This window comes from Zalophus californianus, chromosome 12 (genome assembly GCF_009762305.2).
Source record: "Zalophus californianus isolate mZalCal1 chromosome 12, mZalCal1.pri.v2, whole genome shotgun sequence".
Classification (NCBI taxonomy): domain Eukaryota; kingdom Metazoa; phylum Chordata; class Mammalia; order Carnivora; family Otariidae; genus Zalophus; species Zalophus californianus.
In genome coordinates this window covers 55,727,995-55,752,911 of record NC_045606.1, presented here as the reverse complement: position 1 = coordinate 55,752,911, position 24,917 = coordinate 55,727,995, and the positions used below count along the sequence as shown (strand labels likewise).

The 24,917-nt window shown below is 36.1% G+C and overlaps 1 protein-coding gene and 1 pseudogene across 6 annotated transcripts in view; one reads left to right on the top strand and one right to left on the bottom strand.

The window, feature by feature from the left end:
* Positions 1–24,917, bottom strand: part of MPP6 (membrane palmitoylated protein 6) — a 131,278-nt gene that overhangs the window by 83,966 nt on the left and 22,395 nt on the right. For 3 of the 6 annotated variants that reach the window (XM_027573497.2, XM_027573495.2, XM_027573499.2), the window contains one exon: positions 559–677. The exons of 1 other annotated variant lie outside the window; for it this stretch is intronic. In XM_027573497.2, coding sequence (XP_027429298.1) covers positions 559–675 — 117 coding nt within the window. In that variant the 5' untranslated portion in view covers positions 676–677. Of the gene's footprint in view, positions 1–558; positions 681–24,917 lie in introns of all 6 variants that reach the window. 2 more of the 6 variants (XM_027573496.2, XM_027573498.2) reach the window with 1 other exon arrangement.
* On the top strand, positions 4,424–4,989 carry LOC113911796 (annotated as a pseudogene).

Here is a 24,917-nt window from a genome sequence, read left to right as displayed (position 1 = left end):
GTTTATAAAAAATACAGGAAATAGTATAAGTGAAATAAAACTGGACTAAGAATAGTTGTAAAAGTATATTTACAGATGAGTTAAGGAGACTACTAGAAAGCTGATTACAGAAACAGACTTAAAATATCAAGGTTATCCAAGAGAAAACAAGATTTCAAAAAGTACTAGATAGAGGAAGTCAAGAACCAAAATGAAAAACAGGTACACAGTCTAATATAAAAGAAGAAAATCAGTATTTTGCTGTTGCTGAAATGGAGATAGTACCAGGATCTTTTTCATAAGTCCTATTATAATATGACTATTCAGTTACAATTTCCCTAAAACTTTAAATGTGTGAGGCTAAAATTAAGAGTTATTTTATCTTGTATTTAAAGTCAGCACAGGTAAGGCAAAAGTGGTCTAATTTTCATGTGCATGAATATTTCATTATGTGATAAGTATTATTATTTGCTAACTAAACCAAAGGCATATCAAGTTCTGAAATAGTAATATCTGAAAAGACCTCTGTAAAGACAATTTTAAAAATAATTTAGTAAGCTTATGAATAAATCACTATACCTTAGCAAGTGATTTTACAATAGGATTCTCCATAATCCCCTTGAGGAAAATTAGGTCTATTTCTTCTGCTCCTGTAGATGAGGGCAGCTCCGTAAGGTTATCCAACACTTGCTGCATTGCTGCTGAGATAAAAGCAATAAAAAAAAAACAAAAAAACCAAACCCTTAAATTCCAAGCCATTATGAAACACAAAATATTTGATATATTTAAAATAATTCAAATAAAAAGACATTAACAACACTCTTTTGAAAAGTCATGTTTTAAAAAACTGAATTGTTAAATGGTAAGTTTCAAACTGAATTCCCATGAAGTAGGAGGACACATTTTTATACACAATTTGGGCTTTATCAGACTACCTTATACATACTTACCACTTTACACTTGCTTTATATTTTTTAAACTTAAAATATTACTCAAAAAATACAAAATTTTGATAGACCTATAAAAAAGTAAAGAGATGAATTAGTAATCAACAAACTTCCCACAAGCCCAGAACCAGATGGTTTCACTGGTAAAGTCTATCAAACTTTAAAGAGGAATTAAAACCAGTACTTCACAAACTCTTAAAAAAAAAAAAAATAGAGGAGGGAATACTTCCCAATTATTCTATGAGATACTGATACTAAATCCACAAAAAGGTATCACAAGAAAATTGTAGTCAATATCCTTTATAAATACAGATGCAAAAATCTCTAATGAAATACTGGCAAACTGAATCCAGCCATATACGAAAAGGATTGTACACAATGACCAAGTACACATTATCTCAGGAATGCAAGAATGGTTCATCAAGAAATGAAAATCAGTGTAATACACTGTATTAATAGAACAAAAAAACAAAACAACTACATGGTATCTCAATGGGCACAGAAGAAGCACTGGACAAAATGCAAACCCTTTCGTGATAAAAACATTCACAAACTAGGAATAGAAGGGAAATTTCCTGAACTCGATGAAAGGCATCTATGAAGAATCTATAACTAATATCATATGTAAGGGTAAAAGACTGGATACCTTTCCATAAGATCAGGAACAAGGCAAGAATGTCTGCTCTTGCCACTTCTACTCAACATTATATTGGAGATTCTAGCCAAGGGAGTTAGGCAAGAAATAAACGGTATTGGAAAGGAATAAGTAAAACTATCTCATTCTGCAGATGACATGACCTTGTACATAGAAAATCCTAAGGAATATACACACAAAAATTATTAGAATAAATGAGTTCAGAAAGGTTGCAGGATTCAAGCTGAAAATACAAAAATCAAACATATTTCTAAATACTAGCAATGAATAATCTGAAAATGAAATTATGAAAACATTCTTTTTACAACAGCATCAAAAACAAAATAATTAGGAATAAATGCAACAAAAGAAGTGTAAGATTTATACACTGAAACTATAATAATAAAACATCACTGAAATAATTAAAGAAGACTAAAATAAATATAAAGATATCCTATATTCATGGATCGGAAGACTTACTACTGTTAAGATGGCAACACTCCCCAAACTGATCTACAAATTTAATGCAATCCCTTTCAAAATCTCTAATGCCCTCTCCCCTTTTTGCAGAAATTGAGAAACTGACTTCAAAATTCATATGGAAAATGCAGTGGACCCAGAATAGGCAAACAATCTTCAAAGAGGACTCATACTTAATTTCAAAACTGACTAAAAAGCTACAGTAATCAGGACTGTGTGGTACTAGCATACAGAGAGACATAAAACTTAAAAGAGTCCAGGGGCACGTGGGTGGCTCAGTCTGTTAAACATCTGACTCTTGGTTTCAGCTCAGGTCATGAGCTCGTGGTCGTGGGATCGAGCCCTGTATCAGGCTCCACACTCAGCAGGGAGTCGGCTCCAAGATTCTCTCCCTCTGCCCCTCCCCCCACTCTCTTTAATAAATAAATCTTAAAAAAAAAAACCCAAAAAACAAAAAACAACTTACAGTCCAAAAATAAAACTTATATATCTATTTAAGGTCAACTGACTTTCAACAAGGGTTGCAAGACAATTCAACAGAGGAAAGAATAGTCTTTTCAACAGAGGGTACTGGGACAACAGAATATGAATATGCAAAAGAGTGACGCTAGGGGGCGCCTGGGTGGCTCAGTCATTAAGCGTCTGCCTTCGGCTCAGATCATGGTCCCAGGGACCAGGGATCTAGCCCCGCATCGGGCTCCCTGCTCCGCGGGAAGCCTGCTTCTCCCTCTCCCACTCCCCCTGCTTGTGTTCCCTCTCTCGCTGTGTCTCTATCAAATAAATAAATAAAATCTTAAAAAAAAAAAAGAGTGAAGCTAGACTCCTACTGCATTCAATATCATATTAACATTATTCAGATTAATTTTTTTAGTTTTATCTCCTCTTGATGTGTTTGTAATAAATCTACTAAAATTGCAGTTTTTAATATTTTTTAATTTTTATTACAATAAAATATAAACGTTAAGTCAGACTGTACCAACTGGCTTATAACGAAATACGGCAGTTCTCTATTCCATACTGTCCTCCTCCCTCCCAACTTATATTACTCTGCAGAAGTAACTACTTTGAATTTGTTATAGTTTCATTTAATCACATCTGTATTTCTGAATAATATGCTAATATTGCTTCTTTTTCTTTTACCCATTTTAGATAGTATTTATTTATTTTCTGTTAGAATACTAGAGGGTTAAGCTTTTACCTTCCTCTCTCTCCAGACTGGCAATTTTTAATAAAGTCAACATATGGGAATCCCACACATTTTTCCCCCAAATGTTCTAACAAACTTTTCACATTTCTGTAATTTTTCCAAATGCTCAAGAATTTTTCCAACACTCTATCAGACCTATTCCCTGACTTCTACTCCTGAACTCCCTCCCAAAGTATTCTTCTCTTGTACTTTAATCTGGACAGGTTCATCTCTAGGCCTCCTATTCAGTCTGTGTAAATGAGTGACAATTCTGAAAGATGTGAACAGAAGAAAAATATGCACTTAAAACAAGGAGAAGGAAAACCCATACTGGGCTAAAATGAAGAAAGGAGACCCAGGAAATAAAGAATACAAACAAAGCCTATTTTATAATTTTGTTTGGGGCCCAATGTGTGCCTTTCAGTGGGTAGAGAACAATAGAATCAATAATCTTTAGAAATATTTTTATCCTGTAACTACATAGTTAGCTCTACTTCCATGATGTTTTTCTTTCCTTTGATGTTCTCAATTTGTCTTTATTTTTAACTTTCATTATGAAAAATTCCAAACATTTATAAAGGGAGACAAAATAATATAATGAACCCAATAACTATCAGCTCTAACAACTAGCTACTCATGGCAAATCTTGTTTCATACCCCTATATACTCTCTATACTACATAACTTTGAAGCAAATCCCAGGTATCACATTTCAGTGTATCTGTCTAAAAGAGCAGGGCTCTTTTTAAACAATGTAACCAAAATATTGTTAGCAACCTAATAAAATAACAATAATTTAATATCACCAAATTGTTATACTGAAAATCTTTTAAAAATGTACCTTCTATACTGGTTCTTGAGGTACTTAAATTTTTATATTGGTGCTTAATTAAGTGGGAAGAAAAGTGGAGGAGGTTGTAAAATATACCCTAGGTTATTTTAAAGATCTTCATAAATTGTTATTGATTCTTGATTATATGGAATTTAATTAAACACTGAATAAGTCTGCCAAATATCCGATGTTCTGGAAAAGGGATCTTGAATATTATAAAGTTGCCAAGCATTCCCAAATTAATTGGTACATTTAATGGAGTTCTAATCAAACTACAATAGACCCTCCCACATGTTTTCAGGCCAGGTCTGGCTTGTTCTTCCCCCATTAAGGAAATGGCCAGGGAGCTTCAAGGAACCTGGGCTGATGAGGCAGGGGAGCAGGGAAAACCAATGCAGTTCTGCACAAGTTGGGGAGGTCACAGCATCTGGCAGTAACTGGCTGTCCAAGGGCAATGTTGTGTTGGTGAATGTCTACAGGAATCTGGTATATGCACTGCTATTTAGTTTTAGGAAAAAGCAAATCATGTGTTTTACAAGGAAATCTTGAAGGGGATCTCATGTCCCTTTGGGACCCATGCCCCCAAAGACTTCAAAGAGGAGACTGATACTCTACTATTCAAGCTTTAGGCTATCTGGTATGAACCCCAGCTCCTTGGGGATGGTGATGCAAGGTTGCTACAGCTGGAAACCCAGGGAAATCATAATTGTTACAACTGTCTGTCCAGGATGAAAGTTCTGGATGTCATCCATGCCCCTGAGATCCCATTTCAAGTAGAGGATGGCATCCCTGTTTCTTTATGGGCAAGAACTTCCACCCCTAGCTGCTAGATCTTTGAATCACTAGTACTCCTTTCAAGGGCCACTCAAAGCTCTCACCATCCCTGCTGGATGGCTGAGATGGCTCAGTATGGGACAGGGGTCGGTAGCTAGAGAGAGTATTGTTCTATCAGGAGTCCCTGACCAAGCTTGCCACCATGGCCAAGGCACAGAATGGGAGCTCTCAGCAACAACAACAGTCAGTAGCTGGAGACCAAACCCAATCTCCTAAAGTCTCTCCAGCAACCATCAGGTAACATACCTCCCCCTCCAGTTAGAAGAGTAAACATGCCAAGCACCTCCTTGAAGAGCTTTAAGGACACTGTAACAAACCGTGGAGTACTCTCTGATGGAGCTGAAGGACTCTTGCTGAAGACTGAGCCAGACAGACTGCAGTGTGCTGAGCAAGACAGACCCGGCAGATGCAGCCTGGCCCAGCCAAAGCCTCACTGAGTCCAAAGCTTCTAGAGCTCATGCCTAAAGGATCATTCCCCAACCAACTCTGGTGGAGGTCTGTAATGGTCCTGATGTGCAAATCAGTCATCCAACCTGGGTATAGGGGCGAAAGACTAATGGAACCATCTAGTAGCTGGTTCCCTCCGAAGTTTCCCTCAGGATAGCTGGCGCTCTCCCATGTGAACCCACACAGTTTTACCCAGTAAATCGAATGATTAGAGGTCTTGGGGCTGAAACGATCTCAACCTATTCTCCAGCTTTAAACGGGTAAGAAGCCCCTGCTCGCTGGCGTGGAGCCAGGCATGGAATGCGAGTGCCTAGTGGGCCACTTTTGGTAAGCAGAACTGGCACTGCGGGATGAACCGAATGCCAGGTTAAGGCGCCCGATCCCAAAGCTCATCAGATCCCCAACCCTTTCTTATGGGCAGTTTTGGAACATTCACTAAGACTTCGTTTTCCCCTGATAGCAATTTTTTTCTGGAGTTGAATTCAGATGTTATTCTTAACATTCCTGTCAAAGCTTCCTTAAAAATCCTTGCTTTTTTTCTTCTTGGTTTTGATCATATTTTACCTGCCCTATTCCATGCTATTTAACCCCAAAGGTGAGAGCTGGGATGAGGGGATTTGGTCTCATCCATGTCTTACCCTTTTTACATGGCTGAATGGGACCATCTGGGTTTGGGGCATCTCAGAGTTGATTAGTAGGAAAGGCAGACAGGAACTGGTGGGGAAATTGGTGAGGCAGTAGGTGTATATAGAACAACCTACCTTGCTGCTCCACTTACACCAGGATGTGGAAACACTAACACAACTTCCCTGACATGCAAGGATCTGCTCTGACACTTTCATTCCATACTCTGTCATGAACAAAATGAGTAACATTCTTACTGGGCATAATCCCTTTCTCCCTCATGTATTGGGATGCTATGGGGCAGTGTGAAGTAATGGTTTCCTCTAAATCAATTCACTGGTCTAACTTCATTAGTTACCTAATAACATGAACTACTCAAAAAATGCAATTGTTCTTTTTAACAAAATTATCCTAAGAGCATCTGAAAAAAATGAGAAAATATGAGAAAATTAGAGTAATGAGATTAATCCTATAACATATAAAACATAAACTAAATCTATCAACTCTAGTATATGTAAAAGCTTAATATATAAAATAGGAAGCTCTCTGTAGTGCCAGAGAAGCAAAATGTCCCCAATTACTCAGAGATTTCCAGGAAGAAAAGAAAATCCCAAAACTCAGAAGGTAAGTTTCCTGCAAGTTCCACTCCTCCTCCATAATGATCACTGTAGGATGGACTCTTTATTAAGAAGCTAGGTTAAATGAATATATAAATGGTATTCTTACATGAGAGAAAAATTAATATACTTAGCCTAGATTGTTCATTTACAAATCAAAGAATCATCAAGCACTTATGAAAACTAGTAGCATGATTATTACTCACCAAATTCAACACACAGAAGCATTAACTGCCAATGAAACAAAATTACTGGGATGGGGGAGGGCGAGAAAAAGGAAAGAAAGAGTAAATGAAAGAAAAAAAGATTAAATTATAATGTGCAAGAAGATCAAACTGAAAAATTCTCCCACTAGAAAATTTCCTCAATGAGAAATATAAAAAAACTGCTGAGGATCACAAAAGACCACCACTTACAAGGTGATGGGAAATTCATAAATAAGAAATTAATAAAAGGGAAAGCAGAAATAAAAAAAATAAAAGCATAATTTGATCAATAAGCTGGCTCTTTCAAAAGACCAATAAAAATAGATAAATGCTTGGCTAATCTGATTTAAAAAAGGCACAAGTAACATCAGGGATGCAACAAGAAAATACCTGCAGTCATAAAGAAGATTAAAAAGAATGTAATAAACAACTTTATGTTTAAAATCTAGTCAAGTAGAACGTTTCTAGGAAAATGTCAACCACTAAAGTTTAGGAGATAGAAATAGACCATAAAAGAAGAAATTGAAGAAGTTTTCAAAGATCTACCCTCTTAAAAAAGACCAGGAAATAAAAAAGTCCAGGAAAGATTTAAGAATAAATTCTACCAGGGGCTCCTGACTGGCTCAGTCAGTAGAGCATGCAACTGTTGATCTCAGGTTATAAGTTCGAGCCCCATGTTGGGTGTAAAGAGTACTTAAAAATAATAAAATCTTTAAAAAAAAAAATCTATCAAACCTTCAAGAAAGAGCTACTTCACATTTTTAAAAGAAAACAGAGAAAAGGTTGAAAGCATTCCAACTTCTATGCGATGTCAAAACTCAATAAAAAAAGAAAATTATATATTAAACTCACTTACGAGCATATAGGCAAATATCTTAAAAAACATATTAGCAAATTGAATCTAACAAAGTCTTAAAAAATAACAATGGCCAAGTAGAGTTTATCCTAGTTATGTAAAAATGATTCGACATTAAGAAACATATATTATCATAGTATAAGAAAAAAACCCTATCATCTCAATGCTTTGAATACAGTACATCAAATAAAATTCAAAATTGAATCCTAATGGAAAAATCATACTATAGTAAGAATAGAAGGAAAACAGTCATTTTATACCAGCATCTATATGAAACATCATACTTAATAAAGAAAAGGCAAAAGCTTTACATTAAAGTCAGGGACAAGACCAGAACACCCACTAAAACCACTACTTTCCAAAATATATTGAAAGGTTTTTTTTTGTTTTTGTTTTTGTTTTAAAGATTTCTTTCTTTACTGGGGTGGGGTGGGGGGAGCAGAGGGAGAGAGAGAGAATCTCCAGCAGACTCCCCAATGAGTACAGAGCCCAATATGGGGATCAATTTCATGACCCTAAGATCATGACCTGAGCCGAAATCAAAGAGTCAGACGCTTTAACTAAGTAAGCCACCCGGGGGCCCTTATGCTGAAAGTTTTGATCAAATGTTAAAAACCCCACAGATAAATGTTAAAAAAAAATAATAAATAAATAAATAAATAAATAAAGCCACTGATGATAATTATCTACTTGGAAAAGTCTCAAGGAATCAGCTGAAAAATTATTTAAGTTAGTTAAAAGAGTTTGGCTAAGTGACTAGACATAAGAGCAATAAAGAAAAAAAGAAACTTTCCTAAATAATAATTATAAGCAATCAGAAAACATCATTGCTGGAAAAAAAGAAGATATCCCATTCACAAGAGCAACAAGATCTACTAGTAAAAAAATAATGCTAAAATAAAAATGTTCTTCCAGATAGGTATGAGAAAAACTGTAAAATCTAATAAAGAACATTTAAAATAAATAAATGAAGAGACTATGTTCTGGGATAGGAAGATTCAGTACTATAAAAACATCAATTCTCTACAAATTATTCTTTTAAAAAATGAATAAATCCTAATAGAAATCCCAACAGGATTTTTTGTAAAGCTATTTCAAAATTTACTTGAAAGAGAAAATGGGTAAAACTAGCCAATAATTTTAGAAAAAAACATAAATATGAAGGAGGTACCTGTGTTATCAAGTATAAAAAACAGTATAAATTAAAATAGTGCAGTATTGACACGGCAACAGACAAATCTTGAAAGACAGGAGCTAACCAGGATTTAATATATGTTAAAGGTGACATTTCAAATCAGTTTGGGTAGGGTTTAGTTAAATATGGTAGAATGACTACTTGAGCTTATATTCTCTCCCTTCAGAACCTCTATTAAAACAGTGGCATAGTATTAATAAAGATATAGCTCCACAAAAATAAAGAGGAAAAAACTGGACAAAAAAAAATAGCAAAAATATTTGGAACAGTAGGAAAAAAAACTAACTTAGAGCAAAGGTAGATTCTACCTCCTAAATATTCGTGGAATCCAATAATTTCATTCCATCCCCCCTCACGAGTCTTAGCCATCATCATTTCTTTCCCAGACTACAATAGCCTCTCATGCATGTGTGTATGTAAGTAATTGAAATGTGGATTTCATGGCCCATAAGCCATTTTAATACAATGCTAGATTCAATCTGCACCACCTTTTACAGCTTTAGTTATTTCAATCTAATCCCTGTCCTGATGCAAAGTCCTCCCTCCATTTACCACCAAATGTGCACAACCACTTTTGTGTACCTAATTCATACTTAATCCTTCAGGAACAGATTTTCTATGCCCTGATTAGGATAAATTCTCCCAATATATATTTTCATAGTATTCTATACATTATGACTCTGATAAACCTATAATTATTTTGGTATTTGTTTCATGTATAATTCTTTTCTAAACTCTAATTCTGATAGGCATAGAAATTATATCTCTCTTGTTCAAACCTATATTCCCAGCAACCAGCCCACAGTCTGGTACATCCTAATTTCTTCACAATACAGTTTCAGTCACAAAAATGTAATATTTTTCTCTAAAATCAAGAACAGTTTTAAATTATACATTGTTATTTTATAAACAAAACATCTGAACAATACTTGGAATTAGCAAAATGTGGTGTAGTTTACAAAGCAGTAATCTTAAAGCTAGCAACTTTATACAAATTATATAATAAACCATAAAGACAGAAGTGTTTTCCTTCAATGCTTAGTCTACTAAAATGGCTTTTTCAGTAATTCTTCTTACATATATTTCTAACTTTCTATAATTCAGTACATAAGGCAAATATAATAAAATAAATGATACTTACCCACCTATATTGTTCCAAAAGCTCTTTAGAATTGTTTTATGTAAGCATTTCTGCCAGGTTTTAGAACTATAACTAATTAAATGAGTTATTCTTAATAAATTAGGCCTTGAGCCTATTTTAATATAAAAAATACTTTGTAACCACATTTGGTGGTACATTCATTCCCATTTGACTCAACAAACTAGATTTCCCATTGAAAATATGAAAGATATGTTAAGTTTTCATAAGATGTTAAAATTATTTGTTATATTTTGTAGATAAAATAACAATTATTTCACCAGAACCATGCTGGATAATTTACAGAATTCCCTAAATGAAAAATGAAATCTCCTATGCGCTTTTGGAATGATTTAAGCATAATTTTAAAGGAGATACTTAGAAGTTATTTGGACTACTTCTAATGTAGTTGAAATAGAGCAAAATTCTTTTTAAAAATATATTTCCAAGAAATGATACCAAAAAAATCTACTGAAATGTGGATCAAGTCAGGTTTAAGTTTAAATTGTGACACACTATTTTCACACAACTGATTTAACCATCACAGCAGAGGTCATGTGAACCATTAATGTTAAGTCGCTAACACTCATTTTCCATAAAATGACAATATACTGTCAGTATCTTAGCTGTCACACTAATATCTTAAAATTCTAATTTAGTTATAGTTATGCTGAATCAAAGAACTCTGAATGTGCTCAGCTAATTTAATCAACATTAGCGGAGGGCTTATAGGCTAGGCATGATGTTACCTGCTGAAGAGACTAGAGACATACCCTTCAAAAAGTCAAACTAGTAGACCAAAATGTGTAAACATGTGTATAAAGCCTGATGATGATGATAACAATATGAAGGAACTGCAGTTGGGTGATACAGCATAGTGGTTAAGAGCCTGGACTTAACCACTTAACTAGTCCTAAAAAGGTGAGTAAATGACTTAACATCCCCAAGTCAGTTTCTTTCACCTGTTAAGTGGAAAAGGACAATAGTATCTAACTCACAAGGTTGTTGCTGCTAAATAATACATGGAAAACTCCTAGAACAATACCTCCTAGTGCATTATTAACATTGAGGGAGTACAGAAAAGGAGTAAAATGTTAACTCTTTCTTTGAAGGTGGTGACAGGATGAAAAGATGGGAAACCAGGTGGATACCAGTGGAAGCATCCCAGTGGAAATGACCAAAGTGAGTTGACTCTACTCAAAATCGTGAATTTATGATCAATATTTAAAGTCTCAAAACAAAATATTGAGTTGTATGTCCCAAAGCATTCCTAGAGAAAATCTAAGCTGGGAGTCAAGAAAAGTGCACACAGTGGAGAGGCAGCCACTCAAAGCAAATAAGGAACCTTATATACAAGAGCATTCCTTTTACCCTAAGCACCAGACATTTCTTTGCAGAGAGAGTGGTGGGTATTCTGCATGGGAAAGATTCCTAGCACAGATGTTGGGCCTGAACAAAGAAGCGCAGAGGCCAAGGTAAATCTGGTTCTTCATGATGGACCCTAAAGGAGAAGGGGTGGAGGAAAGGCTACTGTACAGGAGGGAATATACTAATACACAGTATTTCTCAAACAGGAAACTATTAGCATTTGGGAACAAAAATTCCTTTTGGCCCAGAACTGTTCTCCACCAAATGTCTGTAGTGCTCTACATTTATTATGACAACCAAAAATTCCCCTTACCACATTTCCTAACACTTCCATGGATGCTACCACTTTTCTCCCCTTCTGTTCTTCCAACAGAAAGGCTTGCACTAATATGGTGTTATCCACAGGATAAATTCTTCCTTCTCAATTTCACTTGTTCACCTGCTCTTTGCCTACAGATCTGAAGGAGAAGCCTGACTAAGGACAGGCTTACCTCTTAGCCCCCAATCAAGACCTCTTATTCCATAGAAAGTGGGGGCAGGGGCGGGGGGCAGCCTATATACAACAGAGGAAATCCTCATTAGATATATATTCTGGATTAATCAACCTAGTCCTTCACTTAAATATAAACCAACTGCTACAGATCACCAGACATCTAAAGAAAACATCAAGGACAGTGGACAAAGCTGAACAAACTAAACTAAGGGGACTCAGATGATGCTGAGACTAGAACTTAAAATGTGAATTTTTATTAGCATACTCAGAAATGTGAGAGGCTATTGCGTTCATAAAGGAGGTCACTAAGAGGGAGAAAATGGGGTACCTAGAGAATAAGAAAAAGTTCCTGGCAATTAAAAATACTGTCAAATTGAGGGGTGCCTGAGTGGCTCAATCAGTTAAGTGACCAGCTCATTGGTTTCGGCTCATGTCATGATCTCAGGGTCCTGAGATTGAGCCTGACGTCGGGCCCTACACTCAGTGCAGGGTCTGCTTGTCCCTCTCCCTCTGCTCCTCCCCCTGCTCTGTCTCTATCTCTAATAAGAAATCTTTAAAAAAATATTGTCAAATTTAGAAAAATCAATCGGTAAACTAAATGATAAGACTGATAAGGTCAAACTGCAAATCCAGAAAATCAAGTCAAGGTAAACTCCTAAATGCAGAACAAAGATGAAAACGTGGTCAAACTGCAAATCCAGAAAATCAAGTCAAGGTAAACTCCAAATGCAGAACAAGGATGAAAACATGGAAAACACAAGAAAAAACACATAAACAAATCTAACAGTGCCTATCAGGAGTTTCATAAGATCAGAGACAAGGATGAAGAGGAAAAAGTTGTCAAATAGAAGAAAATGTTCCTGAGTTTAAATGACATACAAATGGAATGAAAGGCTTTCCAAAGTACAGAGCAGACTGAATGAAAAAGACCCAGATAAGAAGAGATATGTATAGGAACAATAATCAGACTTCCATGCCATTTATTACTGGTAATATTGAATACTGAAAGAGTAAAAATGTCAAAGTTTTGATGAGAAATAAGTTTTAAAAAATTACGTTATTTTATAAAAGCCATAATACATTTACACACTTTATATACATACAAATGTATGTGTGTGTATACACATATGTGGTAAAAGAAAGTTTAACTATGTTTCCTGTTTTTTGTTTATTTTTAACAAAACTCTATACCTTCAATGTGGGGCTTGAACACATGATCCCAAGAGCAATAGTAGCATGCTATTGATATTGAATGAGCCAGCCAAGCACCCAAAAGAAAGTTTAACTATACTGAAATATTTAATAAACACAAAAAAACAATCTCCTCCTGCAAAGAGATTTCCTTTCAAGCCTTCCAGACAAAATACATGCTTATATTTAAATACATCCTTTTTTATTTATATGTGATTTTGTTTATTAATATCTTAGTGATCTTACCATATGGAGCTCACTCTTTTCAACATATCTAGTATTTCCTTATGGATGCATTAAAATTTATTTAGTTTGTCCTCTACTGAAAGATATGCTGGTTGCTTCCATTTTTTGTAGTTACAATCAATGTTACAATCAGCATCTAAATACCTATACACACACACACACACACACACACACATTAATGTATGTACTGTAAGTGAATAAATACGAAGAGTAGAATTGCGAGGTCAAAAAATATGTGATTTTTCAATGTTCAGATACTGTGAAACTGTTCTTTAAACAGGTTCTATCAATTACATTTCCATCAAGAGGTCCTCATTTCATTATGTTATAATAATGAATTGCCTTATAAAGACATATCAATATAAATGCTGAGAACACGTGCAGCAAAAGGAGTGCCTATAAACAGAATTAAATTCTGAATTCTAATCTCATTTTTCTCCAACGTGGCATCAAAACTATCTAACTACGCATTTATTTCCTTATCTGTAAAATATAAATAACATTGATCCACCTCATAAAGTTATACAACAAAATTAAATGACTCACCTACTAAAAACATGTAAATGCTAAATATTCTGTTTTAGCTAATATTCTACAACTCAATCTCTCTCTCTCATTGTGACTACTGCTAATTATTCAAAGTATCAATGAGAAACAAATCAGAGTAACAGCAATTTAAATATAATTTTTCCCACCTTAAAAACAATGTTTTTTAAAAATTAAAATAGTTGAGGGCTTTTTCCTAATTTTATTATTTTAACTGACCACTTTGCATCTTGTCATCTTCTGATAACTTTAATTCAGAAAGAAAAGTGAACTATCATTTGTAATGAACTTGTCAATATTCCTGTTATAAATCAACTGTCTTACAAAAGCAGTTAGAGTAACTTTCTGGCATTCTTAGAAATAATTTTTTTCTCCAAATCTTTATTTAAATTCCAGTTAGTTAACATGGAGTGTAATATTGGTTTCTGGTGTAGAATTCAGTGATTCATCACCTCCATACAACACCCAGTGGTCACCAGAAGTGCCCTCCTTAATCCCCATCACCTATTTCACCTATCCCCCTGCCCACCTCCCCTCCAGTAACCACCAGTTTGTTCTCTAGAGTTGAATCTGTTTCTTGGTTTGCCTCCCCACCCTACCCCGCCATGTTCATTTGTTTCTTAAATTCCACATATGAGTGAAACCCTATGGTATTTGTCTTTCTCTCATTGACTTACTTCATTTAGCATAATACTCTCTAACTCCAACCATTTCATTGCTAGAAACAATTTCCTACTATGGGTAATGCTTTAAGAAAGAAGACCCCTCCAAAAACAAAAACCAAAAAAAGGTAGAATCTGGAGAATATTTTTACTAAAGAATTCTGAACTGATACCTCCCCTCCCCACCATGCTTAAAATGGTTTTACTTCTGGCCTTTATGGTTTCTGATGAGAAATTCACATTCATTTAAATAGTTCCTCTACTAGTGATTTTGGCTTTCAGTATTTTTTTTTCTTTGTCTTGTTTTCAGCAGTTTGATTATAATGTGACTAGGCATGGATTTCACTGGGCTTATCCTGTTTTGAGGTTTGCTGGACCTCTTGAGTCTATAAGTTTATGCCTTTCACCAAATTTGGGAAGTTTTCAGTGACTATTCAAATATTTTTTTCTGCACAGTATTCTTTCTTCTTTTTTGCTAGGTGTCTGATGAAACAAAATGTCAGACCTTCTGGTATTATCCCATAGGTCCCTGAAGCTCTGCTCATTATTTTATTCAACCTTTTTTCTCTCTGTTGTTCAGTTTGGATAAACTTCTGTTGATCTCTCTTTAAGTTCATGGATTCTTTGTCATCTCCATTTTGCTATTGTACTTGTCCAATGAGTTTTTTGTTACTGTATTTTTCAGTTCAAATTTTCCATTTGGTTTTTCTTTTTCTATTTCTTTACTGAGACATTCTATATTTCCATTCATTTTAAGAGAGCTCACTCTTACCTGTTGTGGTATATTTATAATAGCTGCTTTAAATCTTTCTCAGATTATTCCCACATCTGTGTCATTTATGTGTTGTGTCTGTTGGCTATCTTTGCCCATGTGAGTTGACATTCTCCATGTGCTAAGTAATCTTGGAATGTATGCTTTATATTTTTAATACTGTATTTTGAGACTGTGTCTTGTTAAAATCTTATGGAGAGTGTTGATATTTTGTGGTAGCGAACAATTTACTCAGTTGACTGCAGGCCTCAAATTCTAACTCTCTGAGGTACTACTGCCATTTTAGTTTAGTCTTCCATGCTTAAATTCACAAACAAGGGTGCAGATGAATTTTCATTTCTCTCCAGTAAATACCTAGGAGACTGCTGGTTCACATGATAAGTATACATTTAACTTCAAGAGAAACTACTAAACTGTTCAAAACTTTCACAATGTTATTTTGATCTGTCCCACATATGTACCACCTACTAGTCAGTCTGGAATTTAGGTGGTGGTCTATCAGCATTTCAGTGCTCAACATCTATGTATACTCTTTAGGGTCAGATCCACACACACACAGCTCAAGGGCGAGTCCAGGAGTGCACAAACAACTTTAAGGAGCCTCTTTCCAGGCCTACTCCCTCTATAAATTTGCCTGGTACTTCTAGTTCTCTGATGCTCTTTGCCAGTGCTCCAGCCAGAAATCAGGGACTCTGTTTAACCTTCCTACAACCACAACTCCTTCAATGGAAGAGGAAGGTTTCCTCTCTTGGAGTTAGGGTCCTCTTGGCTGTTGCAATTGCTTCAACACTGCTGCCAAAGGATTTTGTGGGAGCTGGGGTGCAAGAGAACTCAGAATAAGAAAAAGAGAGGTTTCTGCACTCTGAGTATCTTGTTCTTTAAACCAGAAGCAGAAGGTTTCTGAAGTTCTCTGTTCATTCTGATGCCAACTTTTGGGTTTGACAGTAGTTGGTAGGAGATACTGTGGGGGGGGGGGGGGGAGTAAACTCACCACTGATTCAGTGGTATTTAAATTATTGGTTGTCTTCTCCAACCTGCCTGCTACTATTGACTTTTTAATCTACAAATAGCTACTCCTGTATTCAGACCAATTTTTATAGCTGCATTCACTGGGAGAGAGGGTGTAGCGTGTTTATTCCTCCTTACTGGAACCCTTGGTAAGCTATATTTCCACCAAATTTGGTGGAAATGGTGGTTTAGTGCCATTATTTCTTCAAATATTTTTTCTGTCCCTTTCTCTCCTTCCTGTCTGTCTGGAACATGCATTACATGTATGGTGAAATTCTGGACATTGTCCCAAAGGTCTCTGAGGCTCTGTTTACTTTTCTTTTTTTTAAAGATTTTATTTATTTGACAGAGAGAGAGAGAGAGAGAGAGAGAGAGAGAGAGAGAGAGAGAGAGAGTGTGCACGAGCAGGGGGAAAGGGAGAGGGAGAGGGAGAAGCAGGCTCCCCACTGAGCAGGGGGCCGAGCAGAGAGCCCCATTTGGGGCTCAATCCCAAGACCCCGGGATCATGACCTGAGCTGAAGGCAGATGCTTAACCTACTGAGCCACCCAGGCGCCCCTCTGTTTACTTTTCTTAACATCTTTTTTCTCTCCCTTCTTTGGACTGAATATCTTTTATTTATCTTCACATTTTCTCTGCCACCTCAAATCTGCTGTTGGGCCTATCCAGTGAATTTTCTATTTTAATTACTCTACTTTTCAAATCTAGATTTCTATTTGGTTCTTTTTTAATTTGTTTTGCTATCGGGAGTCTTTATTTGTTGAGTATTATTAACATACTATCCTTTAATTCTCTTAACATACTTAAAATAACCAATCTGAAGTTTTTGTTAAATCCAACATCACGTTCAGAGTCCATTTCTATTGACTGTTTTTCCTGATTATGTGTCATACTTCCCTGGCTTTTCTTTTCTTTCTTCCCTTTCTTCTTCCATGTCCTAAGCTTCTGCTTAAAAAACTGAATCTTTAATGTATTATAGTAACTGTACATTCATTTTATTTTTCAGAGTTTTGGGGTCTTCTTTAGTAATTCATCTGGATTTAAACCACAGAATCTGTTTGCCTCCATGGTTTGCAGTTGGGACATACGTGTTCAGTTTTTTTATTTCTTATTTTTATATTTTAGACTGGTTTTCTAGGAGTTGTGTCTATGTCTGTATAGCTTAACGGTTAGCCAGTGATTTGGGCAAAGGCTGTGTTGAAACATCTCAAGCCCGTATGATTTTCACCATCTGCCAGTTGGTTTGTGTATAGAGTGGGGAACGGATTCAAACTTATAGCCGGTTCTCTACTCTCCCTTGCTTTGAACTTTTTGCCAGGCTCCCTCAGGTCTCCCCCTCCACATATGTGGTTTCCCAGGCAACCAGAGCTGTGTGGAGAGCTTATCTTAGCCCTTCTGTGGCTCTCTCCTTTCTAGGATTTCCCTATGAAATTTCTACTGGTCCACTGCTCACCCAAACCAGGTCTACAACCTTGAGCTGGCAAGGCAGCAGGTTTTCTCTATTTCTAATCAAATCTACTACTTTTCACCAGCAAAGTTACAGGTTTTTGTGTCCCCTCTCCCATTCCCTGAATCACATCATTCCTCAATTCTGTCAGCAAAGCTGCTAGTTTTCTGTTAGTCCCAACCTGGTAAAACTTTAGCTCTCACCAACTGAGGGGGCAGAGGGGTGCTGGGAAGGTGTCTGGGAAGAGCCCAGGCATGAAGGCCGCAGACTCACAGTGTTCTCACCCCAAGCCCTAACAGCTGTGCAAGATCAATTTTTTAACTGACTTTGGTCAATTTCCAGTAACCCCTAAATGGCTGTTTTTGATTATTTTTTCCAGTTTTATGTTTACTTTTTTGCAGAGGGGAACCACCAGCCTCTTCATGCCACTATTACCAGAATTCAAGTAATTTTTTTTAATAACAAATCTTCAAAGTTTTAACTATACTAAACCTTCATCATCACAACTTATTATCAAGTGAAAAAGATCATAATTGGTAATATTGCCTCTAATGAGGGAATTTTTTAGGATGCTAACTGTGACATCATTTGAAAACCTAAGAAGAAAACAGAAACAACCTTTAATGTTCCTTAGGAGGGGACTGGCTAAATACCCATCCTATGAATGGCCTGCAACACTTAAAAGAACAACGTGGTTTTACACATACATGAAAATGCTCTCCAAAACAGATTTTTCTGTAGAAAAAAAAAAGTGTGATATTTATAGAAACAAAGCACACAAAACTGCACTTTATATTTTCCATAGGTATAAATATGTTAATATACAGGAATAAGTCTAAAATGATATAAAACAAAGCATAACAGGTATCACCCTTGGGAAAGGAGCAGAGATTGAACAAAGGGTTAGTTATAAGGCTCCTGGTTCTATCTGGTAATTGTTACAAAATTAATAATCTTATGTATGCCTGTGTAACAAAACAGTAACTTAACAAATGGGCTGCTCTAGCTATGAATTGTATATTTGGAAAGTCATTATCATGAGGGTTCCTACAGCTTTCTATACAGACCCATAAGGATTCAAGAAAACCACTTAACCTAATAAAATTAAGTACTATTAACTACAAGATTTTATTAGGCAAAAATGCTTAGCCTCATTCCTCAAGTCATGAATTTGCCAAATATAATCTCCTTATAGAGAATACTTCATCCCTTAAATATCCTGTGCCTTATGTACTAATTTGTACTTTTTATCATGGATTTCTTTCCCAGTAAGCCATTTCAGGCTATGTCACACTAAATAATACCTTTTAATAATTTTAACAAGCATGCTTTAAGTTACAAGCCTTCTTTAATGCCTACAGTTAAGAATTACAGTAAATGAAACTCATTAACAATTACTCTTAATTCTTTAAATTTCATCTTACAAATCACATTATTTTTCCCAAACATTTTAACCCTAATCACAACCTTCATAGATTTCAAAGAAGAAAACAGAGCCTTCAAAACAGTGTGGGTGTAAGTGAAAACAACACTTTTAGCCACACATACATTGTAGTTCCCATAGGCAGCTCCATGGTATATGGTTTGAGATTACTAAGAATTAAGTTCTATATTTATTCTTGATAAATATTTATCAGGCCAGAGGACTTCTCTTACTCATCTATAATATTATATTATTCTCACAATTGTGAAATGATAAAACAATCTTTTGTATTAATACTATGTGACGAAGAATTTCTTACTGTTGCTTTAAGGAGCCCTTTTATAAGAGCTCTCTTAGACTTTTCTGCTAATATAAACACCCACCTAACACTTGTTAGTTTAACCAAAAGTCATCAAGTGGTATTGGTGGTAGTAGTCTTAACAACAGGTATTCTTTACAACTCTACAACCACTGAATCCTGCCTGAATACTACTGTAGATATACACACTATCTTATTTTCACTTCATTTTTAGGTCCGTTGTCCATTGCCTCCCACCTACATTAGTCAATTCAATATCCATCTTTGCATTTTCCCTTAGTAAATCTAAGTCATTACTTGAGTTCAAATAGTAACCACATTATGTGTAGATTATTACCCTTTCCTACATTGTCTATCTCATTTTAGTCTTAAAAAATGCTGCAAACTGGGGCGCCTGGGTGGCTCAGTCGAAGCGTCTGCCTTCGGCTCAGGTCATGGTCCCAGGGTCCTGGGATCGAGCCCCACATTGGGCTCCCTGCTCAGCGGGGAGCCTGCTTCTTCCTCTCCCACTCCCCCTACTTGTGTTCCTGCTCTATCTCTGTCAAATACATACATAAAATCTTAAAAAAAACGCTGTAAACTGGATGGTTTAGGTGTTATTTCCACTTTATAGATGAAAAAACAGAGGCCCCAAAACTTTAAGAGACATGCTAAAAGGGGGTCAATAGGAGAAAAAAAATTGAGAGTTCAGTTCATCTGGCCCCAAACCACGCTCAACTTTTTCAGCTGTAATTGCAGATTATAAGCAGCATTTCCCATTCATAATCCTTCTAAGAAAGCAATCTCAATATCTTCCCTAAACAAAAGAAGGCTAATGTCCAAGACCCTGGAAGGATAGCAAATCAGGACATTTTGCAAGGAACTGACCATAAGCATAGGGATATGATGAGCTCAGTTCTATCACTGAGGGTTTGCATTTCAACAAGTGGCAGGTATGAAGAAAAACCATGAAACAATCTAGTTTGGAGAGAGCATTGGGCATGAAAAAAATACAATTTCTAGTTCTAGTCTTGCCATGTGCACTACGACATTATGATTTTAGTCCTGAAAGAGTAGACACACAAATTTGCACAGGTCAACATCAGCCATCTCTCATCATTCCTACATCTGGACATACTAATGGAATCAGAAATGCCCTGGAGATACTCGGAAGCAGTTGAAAAGTTTAGTACAATGGAAGAAAATGAGTTGCCAGTAATAACGTGCTCAGGGGCAGCTGGTGATTGAAATAAATGCTTGCAAGAATTGTAGATGACTGAAATAAAAGATTAATGGTCAGATATGACCATTAAGAACTGTTGCAGTTAGGAGGGTCCAGAGATGCTGGATGCTACGATTAACACTGGTTTAACATACTTCTCACCACCCTATTTTATTATCTATCTCTCCTCTCTGAACTGTGATAAATAGCCACTGAATCAAGTGTATTTAGTGAAAGAAAAGGAAGGATTAAATATAAAACTTTTCCACTTTAAAAAGAAAATTACCTTTCTTCTATTTTTTGCTTACAGTAGTAATCTTTTAGGGTTAAAGGCAATTACCAAGAGTGCAAGAAATGCTGAAGGAAGAGTGATAATGGATACAGATTTTAATTTTGTCACTGTACATTACATGACTCCAAAGAAAGAGATTATAATGGTTAATAAATGAAGCAAAGATCCAAAGAGAAAACATATATTCATAATTTCCCATTCCCACAAATATTTTTAAATAAAAATACCTGGTAAAATAAGGGGAAAGAATGGATTTTCAGCATTTACTAGATGTTTCATGTGTGCTTCCTATTTCTTTTTATTATAATCTCTCATAGAATAAGAGCACTCCCTTCTACATAGCCCAGTATATTGCCTCGTATACAACTCAACAAATGCTCAACTAATGCTCTCAATTATTTTTCCTTCTGTTATCTATAGCTTTCAGCCCAAATTGGACATAAAATTTTGTACAATCAACAACTGATACATACTAAAGTAAAATACAAAGTCACTTTGGAATTACCTTGAGTTTCTAATAGCACCTGCATGTCAAAGGAGCCAATTTATTTCTCATGTTAATACTCAAAATATCTAAAGAAATTTCAAATTGAAGCAAAGCACGGTTGGCTACAGTGACTCTTAGAGAAAAAAAATCTTTTGGGAGGGAAAGCTGAAGGGTGCTCTTCATCACAGATCCTTGTACCTGAAGCATAATTTTAAAAATAAAATTAAGAATGGTTTTCTAGGGGCACCTGCGTGGCTCTGTTGGTTAAGTGTCTGACTTTTTTTTTTTTTTTAAGATTTTATTTATTTGACAGAGAGAGACACAGCAAGAGAGGGAACACAAGCAGGGGGAGTGGGAGAGGGAGAAGCTGGCTTCCCATGGAGCAGGGAGACTGATGCAGGGCTCGATCCCAGGACCCTGGGATCATGACCTGAGCCGAAGGCAGACACTTAACGACTGAGCCACCCAGGCGCCCCAAGTGTCTGACTCTTGATTTCAGCTCAGGTCTTGATCTCAGGGTCTTGAGTTTAAGCCCCACATTGGGCTCCACACTGGGCATGGAGCCTACTTTTAAAAAAAAAAAAAAAAGAATGGTTTTCTAGCAGAAGCTCTTCTGACAGGCTCCAAAATTTCAGTGTGCTTGGATTTGACAAAATAAAGTGCCAAGTTTGAAAGAAAAGTAAAGAGAAATGCAAAAGTAAAATGAAATGAAAAAAATATTTCATATATCAATACTTCCAGGTAAAGGTAAATTGAACTCAATTAATTTTGTTCTCCCCTAGAACCCTCCTACACTGTTGGTGGGAATGCAAGCTGGTGCAACCACTCTGGAAAAGAGTATGGAAGTTCCTCAAACAGTTGAAAATAGAGCTACCATACGATCCAGCAATTGCACTACTGGGTATTTACCCCAAAGATACAAAATGTAGGGATCTGAAGGGGTACATGCACCCCAATGTTTATAGCAGCAATGTCCACAACAGCCAAACTGTGGAAAGAGCCAAGATGTCCATCGACAGATGAATGGATAAAGAAGATGTGGTATATATACACAATGGAATATTATGTGCCCATAAAAAGGAATGAGATCTTGCCATTTGCAACAACGTGGATGGAACTGGAGGGTGTTATGCTGAGTGAAATAAGTCTATCAGAGAAAGACATGGATCATATGACCTCACTGATATGAGGAATTCTTAATCTCAGGAAACAAACTGAGGGTTGCTGGAGTGGTGGGGGGTGGGAGGGATGGGGTGGCTGGGGGATAGACAATGGGGAGGGTATGTGCTATGGTGAGTGCTGTGAATTGTGCAAGACTGTTGAATCACAGATCTGTACTTCTGAAACAAATAATGCAATATATGTTAAGAAAAAAAAAAGAAGAAGATAGCAGGAGGGGAAGAATGAAGGGGAGTAAGTCGGAGGGGGAGACGAACCACGAGAGACGAAGGACTCTGAAAAACAAACTGAGGGTTCTAGAGGGGAGGGGGGTGGGGGGATGGGTTAGCCTGGTGATGGGTATTAAAGAGGGCACATTCTGCGTGGAGCACTCGGTGTTATGCACAAACAATGAATCATGGAACACTACATCAAAAACTAATGATGTAATGTATGGTGATTAACATAACAATAAAAAATTTAAAAAAATTTTGTTCTCCCCTAAAGCCCCTCTAAAAATGTAATAAATCTGTGTGTCTGTAATTTTATTTTAAAGGTATAAGTTTACAAAGATAGGAAGAATGAGAGAAAAGTTGACTTAGGAAGCTGTAAAACGTGGGCAAAGGAGTAACTGGGTTGAGCAAACCCAAAGAGACCAAACTTAACAAGCTATGGGAAAGCAAAAAATCATCTCATTTACACAACAAAATCTTCCAAAGCCTCAGGGATTAGCAGCACAAGGTACTTGAGATGAGTGAGGTGAGCCACAGGAAGGAGACTTAGATATTGTTAGTTCATTGTTCACTAGCTGATTCATTAATAAACTGTAGTTGCCTTTCTCCATTCCTCATTTTTATTTTCTTGGAGCTTTATTTATTTTCATAGTTTTTCATATATACTACCTACCAATAATTCAACCTCACCCTCCTTGAGGGTAATTGCCTGCCCCTTACCCTGCACCAAACAGGACCAAACACTAGAGGTTTATTTTCTGGAGAGACTAAGGTAAGAAGTGTCTCTGGAGAAAGGGCAATGAAATCATAAGGAAAATGGAATTACTGAATGATGAGACAGCCCGCCACCTGCGTCTCCCTTCTATCATAAGCCTTTAGTTGGTCTTTACCTTCCACGAAGATGTGAAGAGTCTTCTCTAGAGAACATGACCAGCCTAACAGGAAAGACACAGACATTGTGCTCAGATTTACCCCCAAACAATCCAGTCACAGAATGGCTACAGAGAAGCTTAACATCATAAAGAGCTTCATGTTTTTAGTTTTCCACTCTTAACAATGAGCTAATAACCTTGGGTTATTATACACTGAGAAAAGCCGATAACATGAAAGATACAGACCAGAATAAATAATCAAACAGGTAAAATCTACTTGGAATAAGGAAACTATTCAGGGCAAAGAAAACCAAACATCATTAACATTCTCAGGGAAATAAGAGAATACTGTATTTTTGAAATCAGAGTAAGATTATTCTAGGAGAGGAACATCCAGAAGAAACAAAAGAGCTCTTAGAAAATAAAAATACAAAAGTAGAAATAAAAAATTCAGTAGAAATCATGGAAGATAAATTTGGGGAAATACCAAAAAAGCAGAAAAGCACAGAGGTAGGAAAATTAGAAGAGAATTACAAGACCTGACAGAGGGCATCTAAGGAAGAGAAGTTATATAAGGGAGAAAAATGTTAATAAAATGCTTATTGCTTTTGATTCTGGAAAATATTAAGTTCCTAGACTAAATGGTGCATGGAGTGCCCCGTGAAATCGATGAAAACAGACTCATAGCACGACACATCACTGTGAGATTTCACACTAGGGACAAAGGGAAAAAAAAACACACACATGTCAAGAATCAGGAATCAAAGTGCTTTTGAACTTTTCAATAATGACATCTAAAGATAGAAGATGATGAAATGCATTTAAAAACATTTCAATCCTAATACTCTTTACCCTGCCTAAGAATCGAGTGTGAGGGTAGTTAAAAATTATTTTCAGACTCGTTTATAAGGTTTCACAAAATTAATCTACTACAAACACTTTTTCTCAGACTAAGAAAAAAAAAGAAAGAAAAATCTGTGCTGCCTTCGAAGCATGAAACAAAGTGGCAAAAGAGAAAAAGGGGAAGGACATGAAATATAGAAACTATAGGAACTAGAAGACCCAAACCAGGAGAAAGGCAAAGATGATTCTCAGGAAGATGGTGACAAGTATGTATCAGGTATGGAGAATAATGAGTCCATATTCAATAGGTCAGAAGCCTCCAAGAGTGACATCTTCAAGAAAATGAAATTGCTAAACTTGAATTAACGTACTGAAAAGTGATTT